Below are 12,772 nucleotides of genomic sequence, written 5' to 3'. Positions count from 1 at the left end.
TTTCTCCAGAACTTTACATAGTTTAGGAATATTTTACAAAATAGCAACTATTAAAATAAATATTAACCACTAATAACTAAGTTAGACAATGTAGGAACATAGAAGCAGGAGTCAGCCATTTGTCCCTTTGAGCCTGTTATATTACTTAGTAAGATCATGGCTGAGCTGTTGTGGTCTCAGCTGCACTTTCTTGTCTGCACTTCATAACACTACACTCCCTTGTCTGTTAAAAATTAATTTAATCCAGCTTTTAGTTAATTTAAAGAGCCAGCCTCAACTACCTTCTGGGGAATGGCAGTCCACACTCTAATGACCCTTGGAGAGAAAAAGTCTTATCTGTCTTAAAAGCTGGCCCATTATTCTTAAACTATGTCCCCTCATTTTGGTCTTTGCCATAAGAGGAAACATTCTATTGGTATCCACCCTATCCAGTCTGTTCAAGATCTTACAGGTTTCAATAGGATCATCTAATTATGGTAAAATTGTTTGGTTATGGACTTTGCCTGTTCAATCTTTTTTTCATAAGGTTTTCAACCCAAGAATGAGCTGAATAAACATTCTCTGAATTGCTTCTAAATGTAGTAAGACAACTATGTATCCTAAAGTAATGATAATAGTCAAATAACATTTCAGTGATGACATCCAAAAGTGTGGAAAGTGCTTCCAAATTTTTAATTTCAATGTGGAAATTATATTTGTATTGAGGCTTTCATTACAAACATTAATGACTGACTTCAAAATGACTTCAAGGATAATGAACAAGCTCATTTACATTAATAAAGGTTACTAAGAACAACCCAATGATGAATGTCAATTTGCTTTTGGGGTATGCTACTTAAGTATCTTATACTAAACACTTTTCAGAGGGTTGAAGAATAGAACATTTTTATTTTTCTTAAAATGAGAAATACACTGAAGGATATGTTTGGGCTTTTTTTGTGGGCAGGTTTCGTTATTTATAATCGTTAATCATAAGCAAAGTTTTAGTAAAAGGAAACTACAATGTTTTCTTTTATACCAGGTGATTATGAAAGCATAAAATTCAAAACAAATTGCATAATTAGGGCTAACTTCACAATTTTTCTTTCTCCAGTACTCTTTTGATTGTGGTCTTGACTAGCACATCATGAATTTCGGCCTACTGATTAAATGTGGTCTTCTCCACATTGGGGTGACCAAAAATAAACTCAGGGCACATTTCACTGAGCATCTCAGCCAGGCCTTAAGGGGCTGACCTGACCTCGAAGTCATCGCCCATTTTACTTTCCTTTCCCACCCCCTTTCCGACATGACCTTTCTTGGCCTCCTCCATTGCTACAGTGAATCAGACTGCAAGTTGGAGGAACAACTCTTCATCTTTCGCCTGGGCAGCCTACAACCTGGAGGACTTAACATTGAGTTCTTCAATTTCAAATAATCTCTCTTCCCATCCCCTGACTCCTTTGCACTCCTCTGATCAATCCTTCCTTTCAGCTACTAACCGGATTCATCCCTCCCATTCACCAACCAGGTCATACAATCTACCTGTGTTCACCTATTCCTACCTTACACCCTGCCTTCAATTGGTATGAAGGTATGAAGTTAAATACACTTAATAAATGTCTAAAGAGACTTGGGGTTCAGGTACATAGATCTCTAAAATATCACAAACAGGTGTAGAAAATAATCAAGAATGTTAATGGAATGCTGACCTTTATATTCAAAGGGCTGGAGTACAAAGATGCAGAAGTTATGCTGTAGTTACACAAAAACCTGATTAGCCCCACTTGCAGTACTGTAAGCAGGTCTTGGCTGCAACTTAGGAATGATATATTGGTTTTGCAGGAACATATGTTTACAGAAATGATATTCAGACTTCAAGTTACAAATTAGACCTGCTCTCTCTTCAAGTTAGAAGGTTAAAGGGTGAGCTGATTGAAGTCTTCAAGTTATTAACAGGAAAAGACAATTTTGATGAAGATAAACTTTTTCTACTCATTGTGGATTCTAGAATCAGGCAGTATAGTCTGAGAGGTTGCTTTTCACATTGGAGACCTGTGACCAGTGGTGTGCCACAAGGCTTGGTGCTGGATCCACTGCTTTTCATCATTTATATAAATGACTTGGATGTGAACAATAGGAAATAGGATTAGTAAATTTGGAGATGACGCCACAACTGGACGTGTAATGGACAGCGAAGGAGGTTATGCCAGAGTACATTGGGATCTTGATCAGATAGGCCAATGGACAGAGGATGAGCAGATGGAGCTTAATTTAGACAAATATGAGGTGCTACATTTTGAACATTGGAATAGTGTGCAATTCTGGTCTCCGTGCTTATAGGATGGATGTTGTGAAACTTGAATGGATTCAGAAAAGGTTTACAAGGATGTTGCCAGGGTTGGAGAGTTTGACCTATAGGGAGAAGTTAAATAGGCTGGGGCTATTTTCCCCAGAACATCAGAGCTAAGGAGTAACTTTATAGAGGTTTATAAAATCATGAGGGGCGTTGATAGGGTAAATAGACAAAGTCTTTTGCCCAGGGTCAGGGAGTTAAAAACTAGAGGGCATAGGTTTTAAGGTGAGAGGGGAATGATTTAAAAGGAACCTTAGGGGCAACTGTTTCACAGAGAAGGTGGTGCATGTGTGGAATGAGCTGCCAGAGGAAGTGCTGAAGGCTAGCATAATTACAGAATTTAAAAGGGATCTGGATGGGTATATGAAAAGCAAGGTTTTAGAGGGATATGGGCCAAATGCTGGCAAATGGCACTAGATTTATTTCGGATATCTGGTCAGCATGGACAAGTGTGACCAAAGGTAAGCAAAGGTATTAAGGGATAATGGCCAAAGGCAAGTATATGGAATTGCATCACAGATCAACCATTATTTCACTGAATGGTGGAACAGGCTTGAGGGGTTGAATGACCTACTCATGTTCAATTGTTGTTAAGCACGAGTGGCCATCAACTAAGATACCAGTTTGTTGGAAGGTGAGGTTTCAAGCAAAATCCCACTGTAGATGACTCTGATGGGCTTTCGATGGGATGGCCCACAGAAAAAAAAGCTAGTAGTAAATACATAACTAAATGCTTGGTCTATTGTAAAGTCAGCTATAAAGCCTATGTTCATATTGAAGTGGATGGAAGAGTTCAACAAAAATCTGGCACAGGAACTTGTGCAGGGTTTTGAACCCAATCTTTTCAGCATTGAAATGATGGTCAAATCAGTTTACATTCTTGTAGAACCAAACATGATGCAGCATCTGATGGCAATGGTGCAGCAAACACCTACCATTTGAGTGAACTGGAAGCTTAGATTGCTATCATGATTTAGGATTACAGTATAGAAAGGGGTTTACAAAATATTACAGCAGGCTAAAATTCTAAGACATTATTAGGATATTTGAGGTGCTCTCCCAGAATTTCATCATTGAGTGTGTATCTGCTCATCTCTTTCAGAAAGACAGCATTTACATCCAGGAGACCTGGATTCAAGTCCCATCTGTTCCAGCGATGGGCATTAACATTAGATTAGAAAATAGTACTTTTGTTCTCTGACCTGAATTGGGATTGGACTGGCAGCCTTTTTGTTTTACTATTTTAATTAAACTTTTTACTTTATTTTTAAGCGTGGTCTGAATTGCGAAATTTGACTGCTTTGCAATAAAGGACTGAGGAAGGAATTGCTGTACTTTTAAAAACAAAGTTTCTGAAATTTGTAAACTGCATTTACACATTGCTTTGCAAGCAAAGGGGGAAGGTGTAAGAGGATACAGCTTGGCTTTGGTGTGTCCAAACAAATTGAAATTCACCAGCAAAAGGTTACCGATTGGTTTGTGGAATTGTGACCTGTTGTGGATGGCAAAGGTCATTAGCCTGATAACTCTGATTGGTTCCTGAGTAGCTTAACAGCTTCTGGGTGTGAACGACGCAATGAGAAGCCCTCAAACCTCTAGAAGGTGAGGTAGTGAGTCTCTTTCTCGCAAGTCTGTAAAATTTCCTGAAGATAAGACAGACAGTTCGTTTCTCCCACTAGTTACTCTAAGTGGTGGCCTTTAACAAGGAGCTAAGAGATGTTACAGTTTATGTCCTAACCATGCGTGCCTCCTGAAAAGAAATGAGAAGAAACTGCCAAGCAACAGGATGTTCACAGCAAACCCTTTGGACTGGCCCTACTGAAATGCGGCTCCCTGCCTTTTAGAATGAAAGGGGAAATTATTATCACAAGTAATCAGCTGTGAACTTTCAACATAAAGTTGTATTGTGTGAGACACCCATCCCCTTTGGAGCCTGAACCAGTACAACCTTATGTTGAAAGTTCACAGCTGATTACTTGCAATTAGAAATTTACACTTTTGTAATAAACAGTAGTTCTAGTCAAGTACAGGAACCTAACCCATGTTATCTGTAACCTGGATCTATCCCAGTTAAATTTGGAACTTTGCATACTTCCATGTAGTTTTAACTTTTGCAACGACTCTAGGATTAGTGGAGCTTGGTTTCTAGCATGCTGTCCTCGTGAGGCATAACAACAGCATTAGGAAACCTGCTCACACTGGTAAGTGGATGGTGGAGCCACTTAGGACAGACTGTGATAAAATTGCCAAGTTGTTAATGCTGCTGGCAAATGTAGGTTTTCATCCTGACATTTCGGTTCAAAGATAGTTGATTCATTACAACCCAATGGTTCTATGACTCTAATTGATGATTTTCTTTAAATACTGTTGTGGAGGTCTTTCCAATGATAAATATATGTTCAGCAGTCTGAGATTAAGAGGGGGCAATAGTGGGACTATTGAACTGCAAGATGGCAAAACAGAAATAAAATCAGTGTATGTCATGAACTACTGCTGTGTGTACATGCTCCTTTTTGGCAGAGAATAGCATCAATACCCTTCTCGATACTGTTCCTTATGACCAATACATTTCTTCTTATTCCTCCATCTCAAATGGTTTCCTTTCCCATGATCAGTTGATGCATCTATCTGATAGCCCTCACTCTCTTCCAGACATTCTGAAAGAACTTCAAATCTGCTGGACATTCATTGAGGCTCCTGCTCGAACCTGCAGCCACACTCTCCTGTCCCCGAGTACCCTAAATCAAATGAGCCAAAACTAAGTGATGTCTTCCAAAGAACAGTCATACTGGACCCAAAAAGCCTGACCAGCTCAGTTTCTCCAGCACTTTTCAGATCTTCAGTATCAGCAGCTCTTTCTTATTACCTAAGAAATGTGACTGCTTCTTGGTACCATGAATCCAGATAAATTTCCCCCTCCCTCAAGCATTCTAGTGCCTGTAGTACATCCTCCAGTTCATAAACACTGTGCCAGCAGTACAGCTCTTCTCTTATACTCCAGCCCTCTTGAAATGAATACTAACATTGCATTTACTTTCCTAACTGCCATCTAACTTACATGTTAACCTTTAGAGAATCCTTAACTAGGATCCCCAAGTCCCTTTGCGTTTCAGATTTCCAAAGCTTTTCCCTAGTTAGAAAACAAAGTTTGCCTCTATTATTTACCAGCATTAAGAACCTCACACTTGCCCACATTATATTCTAACTGCCACTTTTTTGCCCACTCTCCTAGACTGTCCAAGTCCTTCCACATCCTCCCGGCTTCCTCAACACCATCTATCCCTATCTGTCTTTGCAAAATTAGCAACAATGTCCTTAGTTCCCCTGTCCAAATGCTGCTGGTGACTTCCACTCTGAAAACTAATGCAAAGCACCTAATCAGGTCCTTTGAATTCCCTTGTTCCCCAATACTACTCCCCCAATACTCATTTTCCAGGAGTCTAAATGTACACTCTTGCCTCTCTTACCTTTTATTTATCTAAAATAACTCATGCAATCTTCTTTTATTTACAACCTTATATTTCATTTTCTCCTCCCTTATGGCTTTTTTAGTTATCCTCAGCTTCCCAATCCTTTGGTTTCCCACTAATCTTCTCCACATTGTAACCATTTTCTTTCATGATTGTCTTGTATGATTCTTCTTCTTTGGGATGAAATTCTGCTGTATCTCTTGAATTACGCCAGAATTCCTGCTATTGCTGCTCCACTGCCTTTCTCTGACAAAGGGTCAGTTAGACTCTAAACATCAGCTCTTTTCTCTCTATACAGATGCTGCCAGACCTGCTGAAATTTTCCAGCATTTTCTCTTTTGGTTTCAGATTCCAGCATCCACAGTAATTTGCTTTTATCCACTGTCTTTCTTGCTAGGCTCCCCTTCCAATCAACTCAAGCCAGCAACTCCCTCATATCTTCATAGTTACATTTCAATTTCTTGTGCTGCGACACTCAGTTGATGCAAATACAAATGTATGCAGGACAGTAAAACACTGATATGAGAAATGAAGGTCAGAGAATGGCAGGAAAGCATAGTGAGAGAAAAAAATACTTAAAGCACACCAACAAGAGACTAGATACAGTAATACAAAGGTATAAAAAAAACTACTTTCATTTCCTTCAAAAACCCTGGATGGCAAGAAATGACTAAAACATTAATTATGAGCAAGAAGGAAGCCAGCTAGAAATTAAAAATGGATACTAAATGGTTCTATAGGTCATCAAAAAAGGGGGAAAAAAAAGCAAATAAAGTAAGTTTTGGTCCTCTCTTGAGAATAGGGTTGCACTAACAAATATAAAGAAAATGGTAGATTAAATAAAAAAGGATTTTCCTCATATATTGACGACAGAGAATACAAAAAAAATTGTGCAATAGTTGTAAATCAGATGATGAAAGGGAGAGAGGAATTGGAAGCAGTACTAAACTGACAAGTTCCCAGGTCTTGACAGATTTGATCCTTGCATCTTAAAATAGATAGTCAATGAGGTCGTAGATGCATTGGAAATAACTCATACTTCATATATAACAGTTCACAGTCTAAATGTATTCAATGACACTGATAGAATTAGAGCTAAGTGAATAGTTAAGGTAAATAGATGCATCAATTGCACGTTCTAGTTTCTGTTCACAAACGTTTTATTTAATGCCTACAATCTATTTGCATTTGGCACACAAAATCCTTGAAATATGTTCCTTTATCTTTCTGTAGGCTTCCTACCTCCCACAGTTAATTTAACTTTTAAAGAAAGGCCCCTGCCGACCATATTGTTCAATATATTAGCCACCAGCTGACGTCAACTGAGAATTTAGATGTGGCTAATTGTGTTTTTGTTTAGTGAATAAAGATGAATAAAGTAAGCACTGAAATCTCAACACTCATATGGTTATGCTTGTATATTTGAGCTTTATACTTCGTTGCTAAGACATTATGACAAGAAATAGAGTATCTGAGGATTTTGATTAGGTGAGTGGTTTGTTTTCTTGGTTACTGAGTACCATTAAAAGATGTTTTTAAATAAATGTGTAAGTGTAAAATATTTGCATCAGTTGTTGAGGTGTTTTCCACTAAAATTAGTAAATACAGCTCAAATGTTGTAACTATGTCTACACTTACAGTTCATCTACAAAGTCCATTTGAGAACTTGTAGAGTAAAACTGTTCAAAAATCAATCGTCAAAACTGTATAACATATTTAAATATAATATCACCAACTGAGAATTTTGACAATTAAACAAAAGTTAGCATGACAACAAAAATTATTTTAAAAATCCAAAACTTTTAAAATTAAATCTCTGAATACTTAATGAATATATGTCATGTTGGATGAATGCCATAAAATAAATAGACTAATGCTTTATAAGAAACAGTTCCTGACTATTGCAACCTTTTAAAAGCAGTTGAGGTTAATGAAAAAGCTGAAAAAACCTTTTCAAAACAAAATACATGAACCATTAACACTGATAATGTTCCCAAGTACCATTATGACCCATTATTATTTTATCACTTAGCTGAAATAAAAGTGCATCTGTACAGCAGACTTTCAAATGATATTATAAATGAAACATTTTCAGGAACCATTTTATTTTTGAATCAGGTATAATAGTTGCTCTAAAATAATTTCAAATTGAATGATTCAGTTCCTTATATCTTGGCCAATAGCCATTTTCTAATGAGTAATTCTCAGTTGAAGGTTGAATTTTATTCTACTGTGTACCTGGAACTCAACAGGAACCTGAAGGATGAGGGTAAAAATCTCAGTATCCCAACTCCAATTTCTTTTTCTCTGCCATTTCCTTCTCATATATGCAAATCTCTGCTACTTCCTGGATTTGCAGAAGCTGGGCGACAACAGGCTTGAGGAATTAGTCACAAGTGCTCAGGGATCATCAAATTAAATGAGAGCTTTCTCACACTAAATTAATGCCAATCATCCTACCTATATTTGAAGGAGGGCATACAAACTTGCTAATTCCTTGATCCTTAAGTTCTTCTATCACATTCAATTCCCAGCCGCCTTTTCTGGAACTCTAGTAATTATCCTATTGCAAAATTGCTAAGCTATTGTGGCTAGGTACTCATATATTCCCGCTCAGTGCCAGGAATGCAATAGAAAGCCTTTTATAGAAATATGATTCCACACCTCTGGTGCAGTGAGACTTGGACTGGGCCTCTAGGTCCAGGATAGGGTACTACCACTGTGCTACAACTTTCCAATTTTAGAATTTCTGTCTGAATGCCCTTGTTGATCCTGAAGTACAATTTACATTTCTTTCTTTTTAACTGGAAATTAGCACGGAAAACAAAATGAATGCAAATGTTCAACCAAAATCCCTACAGTGTAGAAACAGGCCATTTGACCCTTCAATTCCACACTGGACCACAGAACAGCATCCCATCCAGACCTACTATCCCTGTAAACCTGCATTTCCCATGGCTAATCCACCTAGCCTGCACATCTTGAGGGCAGCACAGTGACACAGTGGTTAGCACTGCTGCCTCACAGCACCAGAGACCCAGGTTCAATTCCTGCCTCAGGCACTGTCTGTGTGCAGTTTGCAAATTCTCCCTGTGCCTGCGTAGGTTTCCTCCGGGTGCTCCGGTTTCCTCCCACAATCCAAAAATATGCAGGTTAGGTGAATTGGCCATGCTAAATTGCCCATAGTGTTAGGTGAAGGGTTATATGTAGGGGAATGGGTCTGGGTGGGTTGCACTTCGGCAGGTCGGTGTTGACTTGTTGAGCCAAAGGGCCTGTTTCCACACTGTAAGTAATCTAATCTAATCTTTGGTCTGTGGGAGGAAACCAGAGCACTCGGAGGAAGCTCACACAGACATAGGGAGAATGTGTAAACTCCACACACAGTCACCCAAGGCTGGAATTGAACCCAAGTCCCAGGTGCTCTGAGGCAGGAGTGCTAACTACCGTGCCACCCCATAGTGTTCCTTTCTTCAAGAAGGAATGACTTGGGTACTGTTCCCGGTGTCAGGAGGAGAGATCCAGAAGAACTTGATCTAAGGTTATAGGTAAAAGAGCCAAGGGAAAGATGAGAAATTTTATTTTTATTTCAGTGAGATTCAGTAAGATCTAGAAGAAACACCTCAAATGGGTGATGACAGTTGATTAGGTCACAACTTTTAAAAGTGAGTTGAATACAAACTTGAAAAGGAGGAGAAAGAAAGTGAGTGTCAGAACTGGCTTTCAAAAAACCAGCATAAACATGATGCTTTCTCTTGTCTGCAAAATTCCTTACGTTATATGATTTGGCAACTCAGGGTCTCTCCTATTCTTACTCAGCTTTTGATCATATAAAATAGAATTACAAATTAGAAGTGAAGACAATCACTTGGCCCCTACAGAAGTAAGCTTGAGGGTGTGGCAATGAGGCACATGACCCAATCACTCACAAAGTGAACCATTTATGTCCCACCCAAGTGAACAGTAATAGGAATTAAACATTGAGGCAAGAAACTGGGAGAAGGCATATTGGAAGGAATTACATGCTGACAATCAACCTGTTTGGTCAGATTACAAATGTACATTACATTGCCAGGTTCTGCTGTAGGACAAAAACTCAGAGGTGGGGACACTACACCACAAGACCACTTATGATAACAGGAGGATGTACAAAAAGCTACTAAAAGATAGTCATTCATTCATAATGTTTCACTTTATTTATAAAAATGAACTGTTTTTAAAACCTCAGGCAAATAGAAGTGTGAATATTCTCGACCTTTTCAATGGACTACGTATGGAGTTTTCCTCCTGTTGTTACATTCAAGCATCAATAACAGAAACTTCAAGCACTTGAAACTGCTCTATCTTATATAAACATTCTAGAATTAACAAAATAGATCACAGAATCAAAGCTGAGTAATGTTTAAACTGAGTAATATTTCAACACTCCTCTGGATTTCAGGACTCTCAGTTAAGAATGAAGCTTGGTCAAGAGTATAGGTGTAGGCTCATGGACTGAGTGAGCCTGCACTCTTAGAAAAGCCCCCCTGGGAAAAGTAGAGAACCTTGAAATAGGGGTGAGAAGCTCAGAATTTGGTCTTAACCATCATTTGCACCTCTTTTCTTATTCCTATGATGATTCAGGCTACAATCTTAAATTTGTTAATCCAGAGAAATAAAACCACTAGTCTGCCATAGTTAACTTTTCAAGGGACTATCCTAGAAAGTTTTCTGCTTGTTGTTACGTTTTGACAAATGCTGTGCAGCTATGTCAAGTGCTATAATTTTCACTGTGCAATTCATATTATAAATATTACAGCCATACACATATAAAAAGTTATGTTCAATAAGCAATTCAGAAACAAGAAATGAAAACATCAGTCTAAGACCAAAGTATTTTCCTCACCTATGAAAAAAAAATTAATTCCAACGGTTCTGCTAATGATGCTAAATGAGAATCCCAAACAGCTAAACTGACAACAATTTTTAAGACAGCAGAAACAAATAATGTGATATGGCTTTCATCATTACTGAACATTTTATTACACAAGGACATATTATTAAAACACCAGGAAATATGAACCTGAGCATCATCATTTGCAGTGCACTTTGGATTCATACACCCTGTCTGATTTACCTGTGTGGTAGCTGAGTTTGTTCCATCTGTGACTTCCACAGTCATATTATATGTGGCCCTATGCTCAGAATCCAGTGGCTTTGCGATAACAAGTGTACCGACACCCTTCTCTATTTCGAACACACTTTCATAATTTCCACCTGCAAGGTACAACATAAAATAAGAACTATGCAGTCAGTCTCAAGATAACAGACTGAAAAAGACAAAATCACTTTAATCACCTCAGCTTTGAGTTCTAAAATCTAAATTTTATGTTCACCATGTGGATAGTAATGATCTCAAAGATTATTTTATAATCACAACAAACAGTCCTGAGTTTTGCAGTAGTCCCAAGTTTTTTTAAATACAGATTCTCGACACTTCGAATTCCAAAGTAGGTATATCAAGACAAAGAGAAAAAGAATTGAAATATCAGTTACAAATATATAAACACATGTCAATCTTTGCCAGAGAATTAAACCTTCACAATTTACCAGTAATGACTCACTGATATTGCTCTTAATGTAGTGTGTTAAATTAGTAATGGCTATCACAAACTCAGTTTCAACTTTTGCTGTATGGCAAGTCAAAATCAGCAAATTGAGATGTATTTCATACTTCAATATTCAAAATATAAAGAGTCGAGGAATATTCAAACTGAAAGACTAAAAAAGTGCGATTTCATGCAAATTATTTTTCTAGTGCTCTGGATTGGATTTATGTAATTATTGTCAGAATAAAAGTCTTAAAGGGTTTGACAGGGCATATGAAAAAAGGTTGTTTCCTCTAGTGGGATGGTCGAGGAACAGAGACAATAATCTCAGAGTAAGGACAGACATAAATACAGACATAAAAGGACTTATTTCTTTTAGAAGACAGTGAACAGGTGGAATTCTATACCGCTATGGGCTGCCAAAGCTGGATTGTTAAATAAATTCAAGATAGGAAAGTAGGAACAGGAGTAGAGGAGTGTATCTGAGTGGGATGCAGTTTAAGAGCATTGGTGCAGAAATGACTTCTTTCTGCACTTTAGGGATTCTATGATTTTCAACATATTCAAGTCTAAGTTTCTACAACACACTGGGCAGAGAATTTTAAAGAGTCACAACCTTTTGAGTAATTCCTCCTCATCTTGGACCTAAGTGGCATCTCATATTTTTAAATAGTGCCCCCTGTTCTAGATTCCTCAGCCAGGGAGAGCATCTTTCTTACATCTACTCTGTCTAACTCATTAAGTATTGTAAGTTTTAATTAAATCTTGTGTCATTTTTCAAAGCTTCAGAAAATACAGGCACAGTTGACATTAGTAATTACACATCTACATTTTCCAAATGCTCACCATTTAATAAACTCTCTGCACATCTGTTCTTCCTACAAAAATGGATAAATTCACAGGTTTACACATTATATTCTATCTGCTGTGTTCTTACTCATTCACTAAGCCTGGTCAAACATTCCTGAAGCCACTTTACAACTTCCTTACAACACATTTCACTTAGCTTAATATCTTCTGCAAATTTGGAAATATTTTACTAGCTCCCCTCCTCCAAATCATTGAGATATTGTGAAGAGCTAGTACCAAGTACCAATTGTGGTTCCCAACTATTTGCAGACTGCCAACGCGAGAATGACTAATTTATTCATACTCTATTTTCTACCTGTTGCCTATCATTGGTCCATGCCTCCAATCCCATTTGCTTTAAATTTTCCAACTAGCTTCCTGAGAGGGATTTTATGAAAAGTCTTTTGAAAATCTAAGTATACAACAACCATTGGCTGTCCTTTACCAATTTTATTAATAATATTTTCAAAAAAATCCAACAATTTATCAAACACAATTTCCCATTTGAAAATCCATGCTATTTCCAATCAGAT

At 37.7% G+C, this 12,772-nt stretch overlaps 1 protein-coding gene across 18 annotated transcripts in view; it reads right to left on the bottom strand.

Moving 5' to 3' along the window:
- LOC140481497 (protocadherin Fat 3-like) overlaps positions 1-12,772 on the bottom strand; it is a 792,082-nt gene that overhangs the window by 181,492 nt on the left and 597,818 nt on the right. For all 18 annotated transcript variants that reach the window (XM_072577785.1, XM_072577787.1, XM_072577788.1 and 15 more), the window contains one exon: positions 10,919-11,058. In XM_072577785.1, the coding sequence (XP_072433886.1) occupies positions 10,919-11,058 (140 nt within the window). The remainder of the gene's footprint in view (positions 1-10,918; positions 11,059-12,772) is intronic.

This window comes from Chiloscyllium punctatum, chromosome 9 (assembly GCF_047496795.1).
Source record: "Chiloscyllium punctatum isolate Juve2018m chromosome 9, sChiPun1.3, whole genome shotgun sequence".
Classification (NCBI taxonomy): domain Eukaryota; kingdom Metazoa; phylum Chordata; class Chondrichthyes; order Orectolobiformes; family Hemiscylliidae; genus Chiloscyllium; species Chiloscyllium punctatum.
Note: the sequence above shows the minus strand (reverse complement) of the source record. Positions and strands in the feature narration are given on the sequence as shown.